Source organism: Fukomys damarensis, unplaced genomic scaffold, assembly GCF_012274545.1.
Source record: "Fukomys damarensis isolate Sample0158 unplaced genomic scaffold, DMR_v1.0_HiC HiC_scaffold_16, whole genome shotgun sequence".
NCBI lineage: Eukaryota > Metazoa > Chordata > Mammalia > Rodentia > Bathyergidae > Fukomys > Fukomys damarensis.
Window position 1 is genome coordinate 76,899,456 of NW_022900928.1, and position 24,216 is coordinate 76,923,671.

Here is a 24,216-nt window from a genome sequence, read left to right on the forward strand (position 1 = left end):
TATGGATCCTTTTTTAAAGGGACATTTATATCATACTTTACGTAAAAATCAACAAGCCAAGGCTGCAGGTATAGAGAGCTTGGTGGCAGAGTTTACCTACCATGCCCAAAGTCCTGGCTTTGATCCCTACCAAAATGAGTGAATGAACGAATGAATGAATGAAAATTACCAAGGTTGTTTTTAAATCTCATTCTGTGTCTTGCTATGCTTTATTCCAAAAGTGAGGACTAGGCTCATCCCCTCCATTTATCATTAAAAAATATCCTCTTTGGAAAGTATTACTGTTCAGAGAATACTGAAAGAATACTGAAATATAAAATACAGAATACTGAAACTGAAGCTTAAGAGACTGCATTTGACAAGTATGTGACAGACTTGGAAATTCAAATTCTATCTGTTAAAGTCAATATTCTTTAGATTTTACTAGGTTTCTTTCACTGGTGAGTTGATAATGTCCTCTTCCTCAAAGATACACCTTGAATAATTGTTATTGATCAAATTTGTCTTGATAGCCTTCTTTTTCAGGGGTATATTCTTTAATTTCTTTGCTCTTATGTCCCCAAACCTTTTTAATTTTCCTTTGAGTTTTTCTTTTCCCACTTTTTGCTGGATTCTTAGACTCTTTTAAATTCATCAGATTCCTCCTAAGAGAGGCTACTCTGATGGGACAGTGAGTTGACGTTACCCTTTAGTCCAAGACTATCATGCATTTACATCTAGAGTGCTGACTGAAAAAGTGCAGGTTTTAGTATTGATTAAAAATATTAGTGTTGATTTAGTACTGAATATTGTGCTGATTTAAAAATACATATAAGCAATGTCATTTTGAAAAACATCAGCATTAAATTACTGTTGAATTTAATTTCTTGTTAATAATTTTAAAAATGTGTCTTGCTTTTTTGTACGTTATAATCCATGGTTTCTACTGTTTTCTGTTTCTCACAAAATAGTAAAGTCATCATATTTTATTCTGGTCTTTTCAGACATAAACAAAAATATTTCTGAGAGTCCAAACTAGCATACAAATCAACATGTATTTTAGAAAGTAGCCACAAGGGGATGAAGGTCAGGGGCAGTGCTTGCTTAGCATGCAGGAGGGCTGGGCTCAATCCCCTGCACTACCAAAACACAAACAAAAGCAGCAACAATAAAACCAATAAACAACAAATTTTGAAACACAACAAAAACCCCAGGTTTAGTCAGCTATTCATTTGTTCATTCATTTATACATTCACTCAACATTTACCTACTGGACATTAAGCACTGTGCCAGGGCCTGGGGATATAAAGACAAATACAAATATATGTATGAATAAAATTCAGTCTGGAAAAGATGGAACTTTAGCTAGAACGTCAAAGAAGTTTAAGTAGCTAGAAACTTAAAGGAAAAACACATGTATTCAGGGGCTGACTTCTGCCTCTGGATGGTGTTCACCAACATGTGATTTACCTGTAGTGCGGTGGGGGGAGCTGCTGGATGACATCATGAATTTTTATCAGCCTTTCTTCATCTGTTGCTGCTGAAACAGCATCCTGCAATAGTCATAACATAAAATAAACCAGCAAGCTTAAGGTAAAAATGAGTTTCTCATTTAAAATTCACCTCGCAAGCTCAAGGGCCTGAGTTCGATCCCTGGTACCAAAAAAAAAAAATTCAGTTTTCACTCTGAGATTGACCCATTTTTCTCTCTGATGCTAAATGAAGAGAAAATATAACACAGCATCCATGACATGCACCTGTTCCCACAAGATGTGTACACCGAATCTCCTCAATGTTAATTGTAAAAAAGCTTGATTGTAACTCAAATACAGCAAAAGGTCACAGGAGACATGGAGCCAAATGTAACTGGTACTCACAGAGAACTTCTCATACAGCTGATAGGTAAGCAGAGGGTTGGGGAGCTCTCGGAAGTACAGCTTGCAGAGGGAGCCCACAGAATGGATGTCTTGCACATATGGTTCTTTTGTCAGGTCGGGGACATGCTCAGAGTCAAATTCATGGCTGCCCCAGACAGAAGAGGGCAAAACAAAATTATTTTACTGAAGGAAAATAAACACATGATTGGAAAGCAATATTGCAAAGTGTTCATCTCAGCCTCAGACATTTACTCTTTTCTTCAAATTATATTTCATGTAAATTTTATCTGGACTTCAGCAGTAATGGATATATTATCACTAGATAAATAGCTAGATATCTATATGGAAATTAAGGACACAGCTTTAATATTAAAAGAGAAATAACCACTAGCCCAGAAGATTCACTTTATCTTGGTTAGCTGTGATTTTTTTAAACTGTATTTCATATCAATCATATTTGGATTCCAGCAGTAATTGGATGTCTTATTATAAGGCAAGCATCTTTCTACATGAAAATTAAGGACATAGATTTAAATGGACAATAAACCATGAAATGTGTGTGAGTAAGCAACTCTTATAGCACATCAGCCTGAAAATAGCATACCTAATTTCTAATGGTTTGAATATCTAATACTCTGACAATTTCAGGAACCAGGGGTAAGCAGCAACTGGTCCATGAACAACTATATAAAGAAATTCCTTAGATACAACTTGTACAGTTCAGGAATGTTATACTAAAGCAAAATAAGGAAGCCAGAAACAATGTAAAGCAATTTCTAGCTAAGGCTAAATTTTAATAGATAATAAAATCAGTAGCATTAGAATGTATGAAATATAAGTACCTAGAATACTAAAGCAGATTAGGCTCACTTTCCAGGTTAATTAATATTAATCTGCAGTTATGAGGCCACTTATCATTTCCCTAGAAGATTAATGTGTGAGTGATCTGAACATTTGTTCCTCTGAATCTGAAACTGTCTTTAGTATAGGAGCCAATTTAAGGGATGGGCTATATTTCAGTGTTAGAGCACTTGCCTACCATGCTCAAGATCCTGAGTTTAAAAAAAAAACAAAAAAAAAAACTAAGTATTTTCTAAACATGTATTTCTGAAAAGAAGCGTGAGCTTTGTGGTCAATTAAAATATTAAAATTCTAATAGAACAAAGGCAATTACAGTGAAAAAAAGAAATGATAATAGCATATTGAGAACAGACTAGAATTCAAGAGATTAAGCAAAAACATTGCTTAAAATATTGCTTAATTCTACTGCTGGTAAAGAGAATATCACCTTTTAAAAATTTGTCCCAAAAAGCCATATAAGAGGATGTGGAATAGACAATACACGCATACTTAGGCATACAATACAGAATTAGGGCTAAAGAAGGCTTTAAAAAAGGTTTTACTCCTATCAATTTTTGTTAATCAAAGGGTAAGTCTATAATAATATTATTCATCTCTCATGCTTGTCAAAAATTCAGACTCGATTTTCCACAACCTTCAAACATTTTAAAGAGATAAAACAGAAGTATTGAAGATGTTAAGGTGCATGGTTCTCTATTATTGTATAAGTACCAATGTTATTAAGAAAATATACAGAAGGAACAATATGGATATTATCTTCCATTTCATATCAACTATCTCACTAAAATTATGGTTATCAATGTAATTTACACAATTTTAAAATAAAATAATTTCACTTTAATGAGTTAAATAGGAATAAAACGGAAAATGCCATAGAAGATTTTACTTACCGTAGTCTCTGGATATTGGAGGCAACTCCAGAGAGACGATATATTCCATCCACAATCCCATACCTCTCAATGAATGCTGTACAGCTCTGAAGAACCTGGGGCACTAAAGAGAAGTTTTAAAGATGTCAATTCAATCTGTAACATTCAGTAGAATCACAGTTAAGTAAAATTTGTAAATTAAAAAAGGATAAGTATCCACTCACTAAAAAAAAAAAAAAGTAGGCATGTTTATTTTACATTGAAGCTACAAATTAGTTCCTGAATACTCAGATTGGTTCGATTCTCACATTGTTAGAACAGTCTCTTAAATCCTGCAGTCTTCTGTCATGAAGGCATCAACATCATCTTACTCAGTAAGGCAAACTGCTTAGTCCTAACATCATGACTGGTTAAAATATAGCTGTTTCACACACAGAAAATGATTCTGTAAAGTTAAATGCTCACCCCAGAACAGTTAATGGTAAGTGCTGCAATGATTTACATCTAAAAAAGTTTTTCTCTCTCGTAGTTAATGCTAATTCTAACTTTATTTAATAAAACATCAACATAATGCAAAGATCAAAACAATTTCAAATTGATGAATCTTTTAATTTTCTCTGCTCATCTTCATTAAATTTACTGACATTTTAACTTGATATTATCTCTTCATTATAATGGAGACACCCTAAGAATAAATGGGAAATAGAAAAGTACTGTTAGCTCAGTGAATGTAACCAAAGACAGTTACTCTGGGGGCCTTTGGTCTAGAACAGAATTTTCAAAGCATCTGATAGAAAAAGGTATAAACATTCAAAATTTTATAATAGCTAAGAATATTCTTCATTTTATAATCCATATTGGTCAGTTTACTATGGTCACTCAACTGTTAGTTAAAATTCCTGAAAAAAAGGCTGGGAAGGACATGTGCTCTATGAAGAACTTCTATGGTAGGTGTGAAACATTCAGGGGTCCAAATGAAAGACAAGAAATTTTCGTCAGACAATTTTAAGGAATTTCACTTACAGTAGTATGACATTCCTTTATTATTGTTCTAAGTCTTTTCCTTGGTTTTCCTGGCTTTTATTCCTGCAGCCTTTTATATTATTAGATCCTATAACTTATATTTAAATTTATATGCCATTTTCCCTTATCCACTGTGAACTCTTCAAGGGGAAATACCTTCCTCTCTGGACACTCAACACTCAGGAGCACTTTTCTAACACAAGGACAATTGTAACCCAACTGTAATAAACAAGTGAATTTATTTACAGGTATCCAAGAGCCTGAATAAGTCTTCTATTAAGTTTCTAGGGCAGGGACTTATTAAAGGTTTTATATGAAACTGCATTTATTTTCTACTGTATGCCTTCTGTCTCTGAAGACATTCTTGATTTGTAGTAATAAAAAAGGGATATGTCTATGTAGTGGAGATGAAGATAGGTAGAACTGTTGGGTATTTTTGTAGACTGGCTTTGGTTAAGAAGTAATCTAGGTCTAAATTAAATGTTAAGTATAAAGCATTTTTGTAAAAGCTTGGGTTCCATTTATATTATTATTCCATCAATGGTAACATTGTGTCTTAGGTTTCTACTCTATAAACTGAAGTACAATAATAAAATCAGAGGTTAAAAAGTTTCTATCACCTATTTCAAAAGAAATATATTTAGAGATTACTGGAATCATTAACACAGTTACCTAAAAAATGAAAGCAATACAAAGCTTTAATTCCTTATTTTTAAGGTGCTTCTCATTATTTATACTCAAAATTATCATGCTAACCCAATCCAAGCACACAATAGATTGCCTTTGGAAGAAATCTCTTCAAGTACAGGATTTCATTTCCTTATAGAGCTCTCCTAAAATACATTACAAAATTTTCATAAAAGTAAGTTGCCACCTATAAAAAGTATTACTTTCACTAAATTCTTATATTCACCGGAGTCATATCTGCTTATATTCACCCAAGTAATTTTGAAAATACAAAAAATTAAGTTTTTTTTTCTTGAACATGATCAAACCCTTATAGACATAATACTTGATAAGAAACATCTTGATGGCTTCTTTTTGTTTTTACATTTATAAACTAGTTTTATTTATTTACTTGTTTGTTTGTTTATTTTTGGTTCCCAGGGATTGAATTTGGGTCCTTGCAATTGCAAGGCAGGCCACTGAACCATTGAGATAAATCCCCGGTCATATTTATTTATTTTTATTAGTACATGTTTATATTTCTTATGTCAAGGCGGGACATGTACATAACACGGCTTCTTTTTTTCATCCCCTCCCTTATCCCCTCCATCTCTTGATCCCTTTCCCATATGAGGAAGATATATCCATTTTATGCACCCTCAGTAAGGATTAAATGTCTACAAACGAATGCAGATGAGATTTAATAAATAAAACTGCATAATAAATAACTGCTTATAATTTTAAGTAGTACAAACAGCTGGCAAAAATAGAAGAGAAAAGCTAAAAATTAGCTTTAAAAGAAACACTAGAAACTGAAGAACAGTATCAGAAGATTAAAAAAAGATCTAATTTCTTTTTTCATTTACATGTATGAAAGCAATATGACAATGTTTCAAAAGCCACCTTATTAGCACCCTCCTGCACCAAATCATCCAATGAACTAGTCAAAGCACATAAGATGATCCCGTCAAAATAACATCAGAAATGACCAACATAGCTCCTCCATGCATTTCAAATAATATACTTTTCTTCCTTAACACTGCTTTTTAAAACACAAGCACATGAGAATAAATTGATGATTTATAATATTAAAACTGTAGCTTTAAAGTGGAAAATAAGTATCTCGAGAATTGATTCTAGATTTTTCTTGACACTTTGGATTTTGTTTTGGTCCTTTATTCTTCCTCTATCCACTCACACACTCAGCAACCATGTATGTATTAGGCAGGCATCAAGAAAGCATTCCAGACACAAATGGAAAAGAAACACAAGAGTAAATGTCACTTAGAATGTGCATCCTGATTCTTGGTTTGGAATATATTAAGTACCTACAGGATTAACTTCAGGGGTGATTTGGACCTTCTTTCTTTCTACTGTGTTCAGATTATAAAATCTGTATAAACACATGTAAATTTAAAAACAAAGCCTCTTGTTGAATGGGACAAATGAAACACCAAAATATGTCCAGGCAACAGTTTCCTCTTTCTGAGGTTTAATATATTTTTACATTATGTACTGAAGATAATTTTATCTATTTTCTCCAAAGTTTTTGCTATTTCTATTAGCAATCTCATTTCAAGCTCTTAAGGCAATTCTGGCTTAACTATGCACAGTAAATAAAAGAAATCATTAAAACCTGACTGAAAACCATTCCACCTGATCAGATTTTATCATCCTTAGGGATGTATGAACACTGAAGAAAAAAGGATATATTGGCATCTTTCCTCACCTGTCATTCTAAGAATGGAAACATAACTTAAACTTGTAAGGTCCAATTAAAACTTGGAACTGATGTTTCAAAGCTAATATATGGTAGAACCACATGGAAAACGCTTGCTCATATTAATGATCTTACCTGAAAAAGGTTGCACAATGGCAAGATACAAAAAGAAAAAGAAATAATAAAACATTCCAACACTCTAATTAAGGACAACCACATAAACAATAAATTAACCACTTACCAGTCCAATTATTTAAATACAGGACCAAAAATTGCATATTTTTGGTAAGTTTTATTAAGATAATAGGAAATACAAAAAATGACAACTTAAGAAAGTTATTCAATACAAGAATTGACTGATTGAAGTGACAGCTGCCCTGGTGACGCTTGGGAGAGTCAGTACATAAACATGTTGCCCGAGGGACACTCAGGGTAAACTATTAAGTGGCTAAATTATGCATAAAAATACACTGTGAGTAGACTGTTAAAGAACCACTTCTACATATATCTGTGATACAATCTTTAATCAACTCAACTGGGAACACTGTGAAGCTGAAACTCTGAAAGATCATCCTGAGTGAAGCCTGGTACCAGGAACCACAAATCATGGCATAAAAAGGAAACTGCCTTGTTAGGATCCTATGTGATTTCTTACAACACTTTGCATAGAATAAACAGCTCAGGCTTACAAAGTGTAACAGGATAATCTCTGTGTAAAGTTCATTATTTCCCAGGAATACAATTCAGAGTCACTGAGCAAAACAATCTGATATGAGCTTCTTTCTCAGAAAAATCAGATGGAAAACATCTACTTTGTTTAGGGTGATGACATTGCAGTCATGTGTGGTTAACGATAGGTCTGCTGTCTGGTAGGGGAGTTCACTGTTGTACTAATACCACAGACCTGGATTGTACGGCCTATTCCACCCGAGGGCACAGGTACAGTCCACTGTTCTGTGACTACAAATCTGTACAGAATGCTGCTGTAGTAGAGAACACAGGCAACTGTAACACAGTAGCAAGCACTTTTTATGTAAACACAGAGCTGAGCCTATACAGTGAAAATATACTACAGAAGATAAAGATGGCGCACCTCTATCAGGGACTTAGCTTGACTGGACCACCAGAACTGGGAGTTGCTCTGCGGAGTCCATGAGTGGGTGGTGAGTGAACAGGAATGCCCAATTCACCAGCATACTACTTTCAGGCTTTATAAACACTGTAAACTACACTTATAAAAACATTCCTTAATAAATTAATCTTAGCTTACTTTTTACTTTGTAAGCTTTAATTTTTAAAACCTTTTCATATTTCATAATAACCTAGTTAAAAACACAATTACAACTGTACATAATTTATTTATATCTTTATTCAGTATGTTTTTCTTTTTAGTTTATTTTAATTTTAAGATTTTTTTTTTTGTTGCAAATGAAAACACATCAGCCTGGGCTTCCACAGGGTCAGGATAATAAATGTCAGTCTTTCTCCTCCTCTTCTTTTTCTTCTGTAGTTTCCTTTTCTCTTATACTTTCTTCAGCTTTGTATTCCAACTCCAATTCCAACAACTAACTGGTTCTTAAGGTGCCCATCTAGGAGCTCCTCAGTGCCATTCTCATATCAATCATGTTGATGTATCTAGTTGTGGCATTTCATTGCAGAGAATGGGTTTCTCAATCTTTAACTTAAAAGGTTTCCATTTCAGAGGGACGTTACTGGCCACTTCACCACAGCCTGTTGATATTTGCAACCTCCTTATCCTTGCTGGACATTCTTTGGTAACAATCACCACAACCTAAGCAAGATCTTGCTGTAGTCACAGACATTTTAAACCTCTCAGAACTGCACCAGGCTTTTCTTAGTGTCTTTCTCTGCTGCTGAGATAGTTTGGCCAAATGCCTACTCATCCACTAGATCTTAAATGCTATTATTCCTTTACTTGTTGCCAGAGAGGTGGTGTTTAGAGGGAGCAACACCACTTTGCTATATGGGTGAAGATTATCAATAAAAGTAGGGCATGCATGTATCATCAACATCAAATAAAATTTTCAAAAGCAGGTTATTCTCCAAACAGTAATGCTCCATTTGGCTGGCTCAGAAATTTAGGAGGGTATCTTGGAAGAGTAACTAGCTCATTACTTCTTACTGCCCTTGCAGTACACTGGCAGTGTGTGTTTGTTTATTCGTGTGCTAGACAGCACTGGATTCTCATTGTGCCAGGTCACCAGAGGTTTCAATTTGCAACATTTCACATAAGCAAGACTACTGTCCCATCATCCTTATAAAGCCTTGAAATCTGGCACTGATCTGGCCTCCACATGAATCAAAGTCCTTTCACGCATCCATTTCCAGAATAGGGACGTTTTCTCTGTAATGGAGATTTATTCTGTCAAGTAATTCCCTCCAGTCAACTTAACTAGATTTTCCAGAAATTCTTCAGTAGGTCTTACATTAGCACTCACAAATACAACTACTGACTTTTATGTTATGTAATGAGTGATTCTTTAATCACGTAATAGTCCGAGATAGCAGTAAACCCAACGAAAGGTTTGGCTGTGATTATTATGGTGCCAAATGGGATAGGGTTCTGTGCCTGGCCTTCAATCAGGGTTAGTGTTTTTCCTTATCTAATACAGGTTCTTAAGAAAGTTTTGTTAGTTTGTTATCCTCACTGAAGCAGACCTTCTAAACACTGCCATCATTTTGTTCCTCTTCAAATTGTAGGTACGGCGGGTGGAACATGATGGACTGGCACACCATAACCATCATTTATTTTCCTCCCTTCACAGTCCTTGAATACTCTTAATTTTGTTTCCATGTCAATTAATGTGGCCTCTTGCTGGTGACTTACCAGTGATTTTTGCTTACTTTGGAGACAAAAACAAAACAAGACATGACTAAAGCACAAGAGTACAATACAATCAAGAGACAGTATGAGATGCCTGAGGCTGATGCCAGCAGAACACTTTAAGTGGTATGCTGTTTCACAGTGAACGTTTTTTACTAAGCAGGAGTACATTCTTAAAAACAGCAAAATAGTAAATACATAAACCATTTACAGCCATTTATATCAATAAGTATCATGTACGTAATTATAATTGTATAGCTCAGAAGGTTTGTTTACACTAACATCACCACCAACAAAAGTAATGTGTTGTACTAGACTTCTTGTTTGCTTGTGCTGGGGACTGAATCCAGGGCCTTGTGCACACTAAGTAGGTGCTCTATCACTAAGCTATACCCTCACCCTTGAGCTAGACTTTCTGAAGCCCATACCAAACAGTGCAATAGTTATTTTTTAGCTGCATTATAATTTTATGCGATGAGTGTCCTATATGTTGTCAACTGTTGATTAAAATAGCAGTATGTAATACATTTTAAAGTCTAAACTAAAACAGAATTCTTGTGAGGAAGAATGATTACACACATGCTATATCTTCCATTATTTTACATGTATCTTTTGCATTTCTCCTCAAAATGTATATAATTCTTGCACATTATTATTCTAATTAATAGATTTCAAAATACTGTAAATATATATTCAATTCTAATTCTTTTTAGACTTCAAATGTCTGTCTTCATTGATGTGTGCATAAATATCTATGTGTATATATGTATACAGAGACATAGACATAGATACATGGTATAACTCTAGGTATAAGATTACATATATATGAAGTCTAAATCTTTAAAAAAGATAATTTCTCACAAGCTTATTAGGCAAAGAAAAATTACCTTCATATTAAAAATTAATTTTCTTCTAGTATTATTGATGTAGGATGGTACTGTATCATACCTCTGTGAATGTAAAATACCTTGTACCTGCTTTATGATACATAGTAGTGACCATTGCTTTATCAGAGCTATATTTAATGATGTTACTCTAGAATGTTCTCTTTCCAGATGATGATTAAGATGCTAATAAAAAAAAAATGGTGCCAGGTACCACACAGCAACGGAACTTTGCTGTTTTCTGGATATTATTCTTTTTTTTTTTTTTAATGGAATGTACTGAATGTCTATAATTTTGTTCAGATGACTGCAGAACCTGAAAAGCTGTTGCTGCTATTGATGCATAACATACTGCTATTATTAGTCTTTTTATATAAATGTAAACACACACACACACACACACACACACACACACATATATAAATTGAATTTTGGGAAACTTTAACGGTGCTGTCAACTTTGGAAAAAGTCATCCCAATTTACTGTGTTGAGTTGGCATTGAACAGAAATGGACAGCCATATTGGTCTAGAAATGTTAATTTTTTAAATTTTTATTTTATTTTTTTTCCATTTGTACAGGGGTAATGCACTGTACTAAATATGTAAGGTCATATCTATGTGGGTTTGATTACAGAAATTAATAAAGTATTCTCTGAATAATGAAAAAAAGAATTAAAAAAATCAATTTCCTTCAAAATTTCAGTTAATAAACACCAAGGTTCCCTTTTCCAACTAATTTAGTCTCCGTTTGAATATGCAAATGATATCTTTCATACAAATATTCATTTTCACCATCCCTGATGAAATGGGAAATTATTTTAATATCACAAATAGAATATATCTAACCTTAGCCTTCAAAGTTTAAGGATTACTAAATTTCAATTACATGCTAATATGACCTGTTAAGTTTTGGCTTTTCCAATCATTTGAGTATAGAATCTCTCTACTGGACAGAGTATCAACAGAGAATTTTATCTTATAAGACTACTGAATTAATTTCTAATATTCTAGTTTTTTCTTTTAAAACAAAAAGCGACACATATAAGGGAAAAAAAGTCACAAAGATATTTTCATATCTAGTACTTAACCACAATTATATTACTTTTATATATCACCTATGCATTCATACTTTAAAAAAGTTATGTCTACTGTTCATGAATATTGCATTTCAGGTTTTCCACTGTATTAAGATTATAAATTTATTAAAATCTATAAATTTATTAAATTAAAATTATAAATTTCAAATTATACTATAAATCCATTAACATTTAATTTTAAATTATACATTTAAAATTATAAATGTATAATTTAAAATTATATTAAAACCATAAGCTTTAATAGTATAATTTAATAGAATAGCAGTATAATTTTAATATCAAAATTTATAATTTTAATATTAAAATTTATAATTTTATTAGGTTTGTAATGTATAAATTTTCCCCTAAAATTGGGTATTCGATTTTTTTGCTCTAATGAATACTTTTGGTTCTATTCAATTAAACTATTAGGATAAATCTGAAAGAGAAGAACTGCGAGATGAAACAAACTATAAAGTCATTATACATCTTGATATAAAGTACCAAAATGTTTTCCAAAATGGTTACATTAATTCAGAGCTGTTTGAAAACAATTTTCAACTACTGATAAAAATGACTGCTATCTTTAATGATAATGGATATCATAACTTAGAAAACCTGCTTTCCTATTTTAATATCTACTAATGCAAAATGGTATCTCAAAATTGCCTAAAGAACACTTCCATGATTACAAATGAGAGAAGCCATGCTTCTGTATTTTGTTTACTATTATCTTGTGACAATCTTTTCTATCCATTCTCTAACTTAGGGATTTAAATTAGTGTATGTTTTGCCAAAGTGAGCATAATCAGGGATTTAAATTAAAAGTCTGGATGATATTCTCATATATTATAACATTTCATCATAAACATAAAAAGTTTTTTTTTCCCTAGTATATGGTATCTCTCTTCTACATCTGGTATTTTTCATTATATTAAAAATGTGTATATGAAGCCACCTCTTTCCCTTATTATTGTTTTACCTCCAAACAAAATCAATTTATATTGGTAATTCCATACATTTAAAGTGGTTAATTCTCTTCACATATTTAGAGGGTTTCATTGTAAGTGGGAATGTTTTTCAAAACTGTTATTTAATTATTTCCATATTATCATTATTATTTTTATTAATAACTTGTTTATAACATGGCTCAAAAGTCATACTTTTCTTACTCATAGTGGTAAATATTTCTGAATATCCTAATCTATTTGATTCATATTTCATTCTTGGCACAAAGCTCTCCTTTTAGTTTTGAATACTGTTCTGATATCTGATAAAGCTAGATATTTCCCATCCAATCTGACTGTTTTTCCATAATGACTTTTCCATTGTGCATTCTGATTAGAAACAAAAATATGCCTCAGTATTTGAGTTTTTTAAAAAGTTTTTTAAGGAAAGTGTATCAAGATGATCTTAATTTGGGAATAACAGCTCAGCAGCACCACACCTGCCTTGCAAACACAAGGTTCTGAGTTCAATCCCCAGTACCCCCCCAAAAAAAGCTTTTTACTCTCTCACAAAAATAGTACAGTTTACATTAAATTCATATAATGCATCCATGAGAAGTCTTTAAACAATGAGGAATAAGGCCTTAATTTGGACATGATATTATTGAAGGCATTTACCACTGGTCTTCATTAGTTGTCACCTAAAAATCTGTGAGTCTTTCCCCCAAGAATTTTTCCTAGTTCTTTCACAACTAAAATTTCATAAATCATCTATTCTGACAGAGCAGGTAATTTCTTAACATTCTAGCATCTCTAAAGCAGATGGTACAGAAAATGCTATTTTTATAATATCAACAGAAAACATTTCCCTTCCTTCTTACCAATCTATCCCTTTCATCTACTTATTTATTTCTTTAATCAAAAAACATTTTTTTTTTTTTTTTTTTTTTTTTTATTTTTTTTTTTTTTTTTTTGCTCCTGGGGATCAAACTCAAGACCTTGTGCTTGCAAGGCAGGCACGGGGCCGCTGAGCTAAATCCCTAGCCTCCATGTACTTATTCGATCACTAAATTCTTGATTCAGAATTTAATTTATAGAGAAAATAAATATTTCAGAGTTGTGTATGGTGGCATATAACTATAATTCCACTGTTGTGGAGGCTGAACCAGGATGATCACAAATTTGAGTCCAGCCTGAACAAATTAGTGAGACCGTGTGTTAAAAAACAAACAAAAAAAGTATGAGAAATAGAAAAACATGGAAACAAAGTATTTGTAAATAGGGAAGGGTGGAGGGGGTGAAAGGAGGGCAGGGGAAAGGGGAAAAAATAAGAACCAAGATACATCATGTAAAAGTACAAGATCCTAACGATAAATGTAACTGTATTGTATCCCTAAAATGCACCAATAAACAATAAGAAAATATTTAAATGGTACTAGAGATATAACTCATTGTGAAGACCCTGGCTTCAATCCCCAGTGCATTTTGAGACTACCAGCTCTGCCTAGAACTAAGAGGAGGCCCTGAGTATGTGTTGCAGAATTGAAAGGAAACAGGCATCACTTGCCAGTCTTCACAACTGGTTATAAAAATAGCAATAGGGAGAGGTCAGAAACTGATATTCTAAGCTTACAAATCATACTTTTACCTTCAAAACCAGAATTCAGAAGATGCTCCCCAAGGTCACAACCGAACACCCTCTCCTTCAAGATCCCCCGCTGCTTTAGCTTCTGTTTTGTTGGTCGAGACTTCATGAATGTTCGTAAGAAAGTAATTAGTTTGCCGTGCTTTTTAGACACTAAAAAATAATAAAGAGAAAATACCTCAGTGTGGCAAGAGATTATATTTTACTTTTCATAATAAAAAAAATTAGACATCTCAACAGGCTGACTGCACCATAATTTGTGACAAATATATTTTATAAGTTGTAGAAGAACATCAAAAGAAATTTAGCTGTTACATTATAAAAAATTTCATAATTTTGTATTTTCTTCTCAAGTAAGCCTGTGATCTTACTTGATGGAATTATGAGCAAACTTAAGTGCTGAATCCATGCCCTTCAAATAAAAAGCTTGCTAAACCAGTTATCTTCCCAATGTATACTCAAGGACACTGCAGGATTCTAAGAAGGGTATAATTTTTACTCTTAATATGTCATTTTGCAGATCTTCATAAGAAGTAAGACTTAAGTCTTAAGATATTATAAAGGTAAGTTTGCACTTCTAGTCAATTTCTAAAATATTTTTCTTGAGGGTTACAAATTTTCACAGTAATTGTAGTTTTATGAGTACACTGGAAAAAAGAAAATCCCCTCATTCACATTCAATCTCTGGATGATATAAAACACATTTGTCAACCTTACACCTACATAAATATAAAAACCACACAAACATCAAGTCTTCTATTAAAAGTCATCTAGATTGACCAGTGATGTGGAACATTTTTTCATATATTTTCTTGCTGCTTTCACTTCTTTGTATGAGAAATGTCTGTTCATTTCGGATGCCCATTTTTGGATCGGGTCTTTATATTTGGGGGGACTGATTGTTTTGAGTTCTTTATATATCCTTGATAATAGTCCTTTGTCTGAGGTACAGCTGGTAAAAATTTTTTCCCACATTGTAGATTGTCTCTTAGTTCTGCTAATGGTTTCTTTTGAAGTACAGAAGCTTTTTAGTAAGATGAGATCCCAGTTGTTGATTCTTTCTGCTAGTTCCCGTGCTACTGAGGATTTGTTCATAAAGTCTTTTCCTATACCAATGTCTTCCAGAGTTTATATTAAATCTATCACCTTAAATCCTTTGTAAATCAAGCTAAATATAAGTAACTTAATAATTGGGACAATATTTCTGCTAATCAACAGATAATAGTGAAAGAATTAAAAGCAAACAAATGCCAAGAAAAATAACTTTTGCTGAGAAAGACAGTTCACAGAGAAAATGGGAACACAAAGAATTCGATAAGCTCAGCTATTAGCTATTAAGATAGAAGACCATGCTATGTGGCTTCAATTCTACAGTTTGCAGATGATTTCTGAACTCCTCAATCCTACTAGTAGATTCTTAATAAAAATCCATGGTAGGGGCTGGGGATTTAGCTCAGTAGTTCCACTGCCTTCCTCACAAGTACAAAGCCCCAAGTTCGATCCCCAGTACAAAAAAAAGAAAAGAAAAGAAAAAAAAATCCATGATGGCTTTGGAGGGACCTCTATAGTTAGACCCAGAAGTGCTGCTGAATGTGGTGCTCCAGATCAGATGAGATAGCATTTGCTATTCATTTCTTTCCATTCTTGCAGACAAACCATCTTTTCCACAGACTGCATGGACATGACCTGTCATTTCTTGTTGGATCATGACTGAGGCTTTCTGATAAGCACATGAAACTTTCCAAGCTAAAACTCAGAAAAGTCCCAGGAAAACTTCAACAGAGCAGTCACTCTACATTGCACACAGATTAAATGGAAAATTTATTCTTTTTCTATACCAGTTATTCAAAATTAATACTTAGAAGTTTTACTCTAATTTTGATGCCATCTTGTAAAATTAAATGATGTACCTTCATATCTATAAGTGAGACATTTATAGCACACTCAGCTTCAGAGTCTGTCGCATATATTGTAATACTGAGCTGGGATGAATTTTATTCTCCAGTAGTTGCTAGTAGTTTGTCTATTAAGAATCTTTGTTAAAGAGCAGCCACCAAGCTATTTCTATTCACCACTTTCAAACATTCTCCATGTGAACTTCAAAAACAATTTTAACACAGTTTCCCTCCAAAATAATGTTTGATTTGCAACAGTTAAGGCTGTTAGATAATTTAGAAGAATCTTTATTTTGAAAGGACACATTCTATATATTTGTAGGGATACTGCTTTTTTTTTTTTTTTGCTGCTTTTACAGAGTAATACCTTTCTTTAATTATGGTCATGATCAGTGATTACTGGTGTGCTTGCTAAAAAACAATTTCATTTGTAGTTCAAATCTGTAATTCACTAGAACAGCAACAAATTTAGGAGGATTTGAGTCAATCCTTTTGGATTTCATGGACATGCTAATTCCAGCCTTTTTCAGACAGTAATCATTTCTGATTTCAGTTTCAGATTTTATTAATCAGAACTTCCAATATTTGTGCTTACATTAAGTATTCATGTTCTGATGCTGAATTTGATGAAAATAACTATTGAACCTAAAAACTGCATATGATTTACATGAGAAAGCATTCTTTTTGTCACATTATTTCCATGAATGTTTCAAAGAATGAGAATTGAAATTTAACTATTAATCATTCAGCAACAAATACCTAAGTGCCAAATGTATCTACAAATCTGTTCTATATCCTGATATGGTATCGCAGAGCGTATTCAGGGGAGGCAATGAACAATTAAATAGTAATACAGATTCAGTCAGCATTTACTCTACACTAAGTCTGTGCAAGTAATTGTGTGTATATACTTATTAACCATTTCTCATAACACTTTGTATAGAAAATACTATTTTATCTCTCTTTTTAGATGAAGAAATGGAGGTATAAGTGCTACGTTAACATGCCCAAGGTCACATAACTAGGATTTAAAATCAAGTCATGTGGCTCAAAGCCCAAGTGTGAGCTCAATCTACTAGTAGATGATACTGCCTAAATGAAAACAACAAAGTATTTATCAGATTGTTTTCAGTAGTTAATAAGGAAATAAACAGAATAAACTGACTATGACTTGAGAAAAAAAGAAACTCTACTATATAGGATGGTCAGGGATAGTGTCCCTGAGAAGGTCCTACCTGAGCTACAAGCCAGGTGGTAAAGGATCTAGGAAGACAGCTGTACAAATAGGCTGAAAAGGTAGGTAGGATGGCGATTACAGGTCCTATCACAGAATTTGGGCTTTATGCAATGAGATCACATTATACAGTTTAAACACTTTAAAATAGTTACTTTTAAAATAATCCAATATGTTTATTATATACCCAAAAAGAACATGAAGGAACTTGTTGAATAAGCTATTATATTCCCAACAAGAGGACTACTTCTGTTTTTAAAGGATCTCTATCTATTGATACAGAATAATCTTCAGGACACATTAAATTCAAAAAGTAAGATAAAATTCAGTATATTTAGCATATAAAAGAATAAGGAAGACAAATAATATACACACGAATTTATACACAAGCATATACATATGTTTGTATATACATTAAGCTAATTTTTGCAACAATAAACACTAAAAGGTAAACCAGAAACTAATATAATGAGTAAAAAATATGGGTGGGGACAGGGTGAAGGGTACAGATAGGAAGTACAACTTAGCTATGAGTATACCTTTTTAAATATCTTGGCTTTTGAATTATATCATTGTTCTTTCTATATCTTCAAAAGTAAATTTAAAACATTAAAAAGCAAATCCTCATACTGAAAATATGTATATTATAATATCAAGTTGGTAACAGTCAATAGTGTAGAAATAGTAAACTGACTACAAGTGGATATAGCCTAAGGACAAAATAAGGGCAAAGTAATTATCTAATGTCATTCAACTAGTTTACAATTGATAATATTGGCAATGCTAATCTGAAACAATTTTACATGTATTGCAGGACAAAATAAAAAGTATTATCAGAAACTGTTTTCAATGTGAGTGCAAAAGATGTAATAATAAAATCAAGTAAGTTAATGGAAAGCACCTGTAATGTCAACTTTCAGTTGGAAACAGCAACATGAACTCACAAAGTACACACTTCCCTAAACTCAATCCACTGAAAAGGCTTAGCAACAATGATATGTCACTTACAGTGAAGACTTTTGGTCTCAGCTCTGGATTTCGGAAAGCTTCCTACTAACATAACCTGGACTCCTTTGAGAAAGCCCAGCTGCAACAGAGCAGCAAGGAAAAAGATCAAACCTGCTGGACCACGCCCAAGGGTCAAGGCAGCCAGATCCTCCTGGTTAGACTTGGGACAATTCAAACATAAATAATAACTATGCTTGAATAGAAAACATCAACGAAATACCCAAATTCATAGCAACATTCCCAAAAGAAAGGAAGGAAAGAAGTAACAATTTTCAATTTTCAGCCAAAGAGAACAATTTTCAGCCAACACTACTGCAGCAGTAGTGCTTCATATTGAACTGGGCTCCTTGACAGAAATGGGTAGGTATTAATGTTTTACATCAATTAGTAATGCTATGACTTTGAATTATTGACTAGAATTATACACCGACCTTCACAATTCATTTACAACTTGATGGAAACAGATGTATAATTATGTTCCTCCAATCACTCATATGCAATAAAATCTCATTCATTTGGCAGAGGGAAGGGCTTTCCAGGATATTAAGCTGCCTTAATTCTGCTTCTTGCTTTGTTAAGTTTGGCCCAAGAACAAAGAAAGTTGGCTATCTTTCCCTTCTATGGTAAAGATTATTCACATTTATTTTTCCGAAATAGTGATAAAAGACCTAATTAAGAGTTGCCATAAAGCACAAGATTAAGATGTGAGAGGTTGTCACCAGCAAGGCTGTGCCCCATTTGGCATTCAAGGGCTCTAGCAAATACTGCTGATTTACATAAGCCCCTCCCTTCTACTCCATGCCACCATCTTGCTCTCAAAACCCTTCTAAAAACACTACTAAAAAAGTCAGAATATCACATGCAAACTTGAGAAGTTACAGTCTCCTCTTGCCAGTCTATATCCCAATCGGACACTAAAATAACAGTTATCTCCAATACACACAGTCTTCAGTGGTATCTAAGCCTTCACAAGAAGATTAAACTATGTTCTTCAGAGTTTTGGAGTTGGCTGCTACTAGTGGTGTAACTGGCACTCTTACTGTAATAGAGAGTAGTGGTGAGAAGCACTGGCATCTATAATCAAATGACCAGTTTTCTATCAACACATTAATCACTTCACTGGCTACTGAAACTAATAAAATTATTCAACTTAATTATACTCAGAATTGAGAATCTAGTTACAATTCCAAATATAAATATAAATATCTTGCCATACTAATTTTCTTCATTTTAAACTTCCTTCTCAGTTTTTAGGCATTGCAGTGGCCAAAATGAATTTATTTTGGCCATGAATGCAGTCACTACCCACCCCCACTTCCTGTGTGCTATTACCAGTTACTACCATTTGAGAAGCAAAAGCATAAAATGCTATCAGAAGGCTTCTACTGAGAAAGGCAAAGTGCTTACAAAACCATTTCTACAGAGAAACACTGTAATGCATAGGGTGAAGGGAACCTGTGAGGGGTGAGGTCCACCAAGTATGCTGGCTTAGAGACAATAAATGATAACAATGGAATTACACAGATAAAATGCATCAAAAATAAAGTACAAAATGACACCTAGACAAAAGCAAAGCATATTTTCCTAGAGTTAAAATGCAACTGACACCACAATACTAACTTCTTCTAGATCTTTTATCTGAAATCTTTTTGTAAACCTTAGCCAAACCTTACCAGACCAGTCTTTCTGGCAGTTACAAGCTTTCACAGTATGACACACAACTGAGTATCTTCAAGGTAGATCATTATACCAATAACCAGTTTATAGCAAGATACTAAAAACAGAGTTCTGTAAGCCACAATAAACCTTGGCAAGGAGGTGGGATACCAGGGATTTTTAATTACACAAGCAGAATATTTCTCAAACAATCCCAATGTAGTCCTGCTTTCTCATAATATGGAAATTGCTTCTCAGAAATCTTCTAAACTAACATGAGACAAGTCTGGGCACGGATTAATCTCTGAGGGTATAAAGGAAGATGGCCTGTGACTAGTAATGGTGCAGCATTCAGTTTATTTGATTATGTGTATAAAGTTGTAAGATCTGTAATAAATTCAGAAAGTCAAGCAGAAAGAATTAGAGGGTGGTGAGGATATATAATACCTGTGGAGATTGTGCTCGTTTTACTGAAGGTATAATGAAGTATGAGGGTAATGCTTAAAATCCAGTGAACGTTCAAACATCATGTACAATAGCCTGACTTTTACTCAGGTCTGAAACTCAGATTAGATGACCACTTGGTAGAAATTTAATAGAGAGGAATGCAAATATAGGCAACTGGGGTACATGATATTTATGGCTCTCTTAGAATCTCCCCAAATCCTATCATTCTAAGTTACTATTCCATGCTTTAAATTTTTATAATAAGTAGGAAAAGATATTAATCTTAATTTCAAACTCCATATTATGCCTTTAAAGCATAAACAGTATCAACAGTGACTACAAAGGATTTTTCTGTAGACAACTATTCAATTGATCAAATGGACTAGTGTTCTTAAAAGTCCGCTCTTCAAAAGAACATTTAGTAAATTTCAAGGAAATAACAACAAACTATTGACACAAAGGGCCATTGTGCTGTGTTCAGTTTTAACCTGATTATTATTTTGAAAGCCATTGTGTACTTAGCTTTGTACTCAAGTGTCCAGTAGTGTTTTCAGGGCAAGCTAAAAGAAAACATGATAAAGAGAAATAGGCCTGGAGTATGACTGCTCTGGAGAATAAAGAGTTGGGGGTGGCAGATAGAAGTTACTAGAGGCCACAGTAAGTACACTTACTTTGAAAAACCACTCAATAAATTTATAAGCAGAAAAGTTTGAAAGTAATACAGTGGATGGATATTCGCTGTTTAGTTTTTTCAACCATTAATATTTCACTGGATTTATTTTCTTTTTAAGTTAAAAAATAAAAGTACCACAGTATAGTTGAAGCTGTGTATCTTTCTGTAATATTCTCTCCATACAGAATCTTTATCCTAAATTTAGTATTTATCATTGCCATTCATGTTTTTATACTATGACTACATGTGTACTAATCCAAAAACAATAAATTACCTGTATACTTTTAAAAATTTATAGAAATTGAATCATACAACATCAAATTTTCTACATTATGTATTTTGAGATTTATCTGTGGTACAGTACTTTTGGTTTAGTATACTTATGTTAATTATGTTACAATTTTTTTCCCTTTTAAGTATACAGTGCCATTTACATTTCCAATCTTCTGCTGTTGTGTAGGATTTCCAAGGTTTTGCTGTTTCAGTTTTGTCTTGAACAACCTAATACGTGCTTCCCTGGGGACAAGTGAGAGGCCCCCTCTGTCACCCGTGTTGAGGGGCACTTTGGGGCTGTGATGTATGCTACCATTTCACCACATTCATAGTTTCTAAAATGATTTGTCAATAAGACTACCATAGGATGTATTTATAAATTCCCATTCTTCATGTTTTCCTTTATTTTGTACTCACAAGGTTTATTCACTTTTTGACAATCTGATGAGTATGAAAATATATTTCACTTTAATATACACTTTTGTGGTTGATAAGGTAACCATATGTTGTTTCTTATGTTTACTGATCAGTTTTCCTCTTTACTGAAATAACTGTTCATGCCCTTTGTCCATTTTTTGTTTGGCTGTATTCTGCTTGATGGATGAAACTAAATACTTTTGTCAGTTTAACACACTGCAAAAATCTTTTCAAAATCTGAATTTCTTTTATTGTACAAAAATTTAAATGTCCTTAGTTATGATTTCTGTATTTTATTTTTCTTTTCTCAAAGTCATAGCACATTACCCTATTTCTTCTAAAATTTCTACTTTTTCACCCCTATTTTCTGACTTGAATCGTTTTAATGTCTTTAGTGTAAGGTAAAAATACTTGCTATTTTCCTCATATGCATAACCAATTATTCCATCATCTTTAATGGAACAATCTTTTGCCTACAACAAATTTGCAAAACTGATTCTATTTTACATGAGAGGGACTTACTTCAGGATTTCTCAATTCTATGAATTCTTTTCATCAAACTTTGATGAAGTTCAAACTTTGCTTATTTCCAGCATGTTATATGTTTTAATATTTGGCAAGAGTCCCTCCACTTACTCTTACAATCTTCAAAATTACCTTGGCATTTTTAGCCCTTCACCATTTCATATGAGTTTTAGAATCAATATGTCAAATTGTGTGTGGAGGGACTTTTGGGAATGTCACTGGAACTGCACTGAAGTATAGATTATTTTGAGCTTCCTTATCCATGAACATAGCATATCTTTTCACTTAAGAGTCTCTTATGTTTGTCAATAAATTTTTCTAACTTTTTCCCATAAAGGTCTACATTATTGTTAGGAAATTTACAATTTTTGTTCCTAATATAAACAGTATCTTTTTTTTTTTTTTCTTTTTTTGTACTGGGGATCAAACTCAGAACCTTGTGCTTGCAAAGCAGGTGGCGGCAGAACCACTGATTAAATCCCCAGTCCCAATAATATCTATTTCTAAATTACATTTTCTAGTAACTTATCACTACTATATACAAATACAAATAACATAATGGTTAAAGTATACTCAGAAGTGATATTTCCAGGATTTCAATCTTGCTTCTGCAGCTTCTAGCTATGTGATTGTGTTGCCAGGGATTTAGCTCATTGGTGCTGCTACCTGCCTCGCAAGCATAAGGTCCCAAGTTCGATCCTTAGTACACCCCCAAAAAAGTGTTTGATATGTGATTGTGTACAAAGTATCTGATTTGCAGTGTTTTCTTTTCCTTACCTATGAAAAAGTAAGAAACTGTAACAGCTCAGTAATTTTTTGTTACAATTAAATGAGTTAAAGAGAACTCAGTGCTAAGTAAAAAAAAAAAAAAAAAAAAAAAAGTTACCTATTATCACTTTATTTTTCTTTTATTTAAAACCATGTTGGCTTCTGTTATTACTTCTTAGAATTTTTTTTTCTGAATTAACAGAAGTACATAGGATACAGATTTGATTTTTTCCAATTTTTTAATCTAATTTTATTGACTCTCCAACAAAAAATGCTCATAATGCTCCTTAATTTTAAGTAGATCGCTTCTTTTAAGTCCCCAGTGAAAAATGAAACTGGTGTTTTGGGAGTTGATACCATAAATAAAAAGCAATTCCTTCTTCCTGATTGCTAAGATACATAAAATAAACCAGTGTTGACCTTTAGCAACAACTTCTCCACATTTACCAACTGTACAATGATCCCTAAAAGTACAGCCTCTCCTCTGCATTTACTAAACAACCTTTGGACTGACCTGTTTAATTTTTAAGTTTTGAATGCAGTAAACTATACAGTACCGGGGATTGAAATCAGGACCTTGCCTTTTGCAGGCACAGCACCACTAAACTAAATTCCTGGCCCCAGGTGGGACAATATGAAATCAAAAGCTGTACACCAAGACAAAGTTCCTCTGAGAAATTGTAAACAACATAAAAAGAGAAAATGTAAACATTCAAATTGAATTTCTACAGAACTTAGAGGGTGCAAGTAAAAAAAGAATTCTAAAAAAGGAAAAACTATGGTGGATTGCTGATATCTTAAATAGTGGCAAAGGAATATGACAGAGATTAACAATTACAGACTTAAATGGATAAATTGTGTCACTGAGTATTTTCAAATTTATTAAAAAGGATATTGGTAGGAGATACAAGAATTAAATTATTTTTAG

The 24,216-nt window shown here is 33.1% G+C and overlaps 1 protein-coding gene across 4 annotated transcripts in view; it reads right to left on the bottom strand.

Moving 5' to 3' along the window:
• Arhgap32 (Rho GTPase activating protein 32) overlaps window positions 1-24,216 on the bottom strand; it is a 157,677-nt gene that overhangs the window by 20,004 nt on the left and 113,457 nt on the right. For all 4 annotated transcript variants that reach the window (XM_010616568.3, XM_033764428.1, XM_010616570.2 and 1 more), the window contains 4 exons: window positions 14,396-14,545; window positions 3,608-3,710; window positions 1,857-2,001; window positions 1,450-1,532 (listed from right to left, as the gene is read on the bottom strand). In XM_010616568.3, coding sequence (XP_010614870.3) covers window positions 1,450-1,532; window positions 1,857-2,001; window positions 3,608-3,710; window positions 14,396-14,545 — 481 coding nt within the window. The remainder of the gene's footprint in view (window positions 1-1,449; window positions 1,533-1,856; window positions 2,002-3,607; window positions 3,711-14,395; window positions 14,546-24,216) is intronic.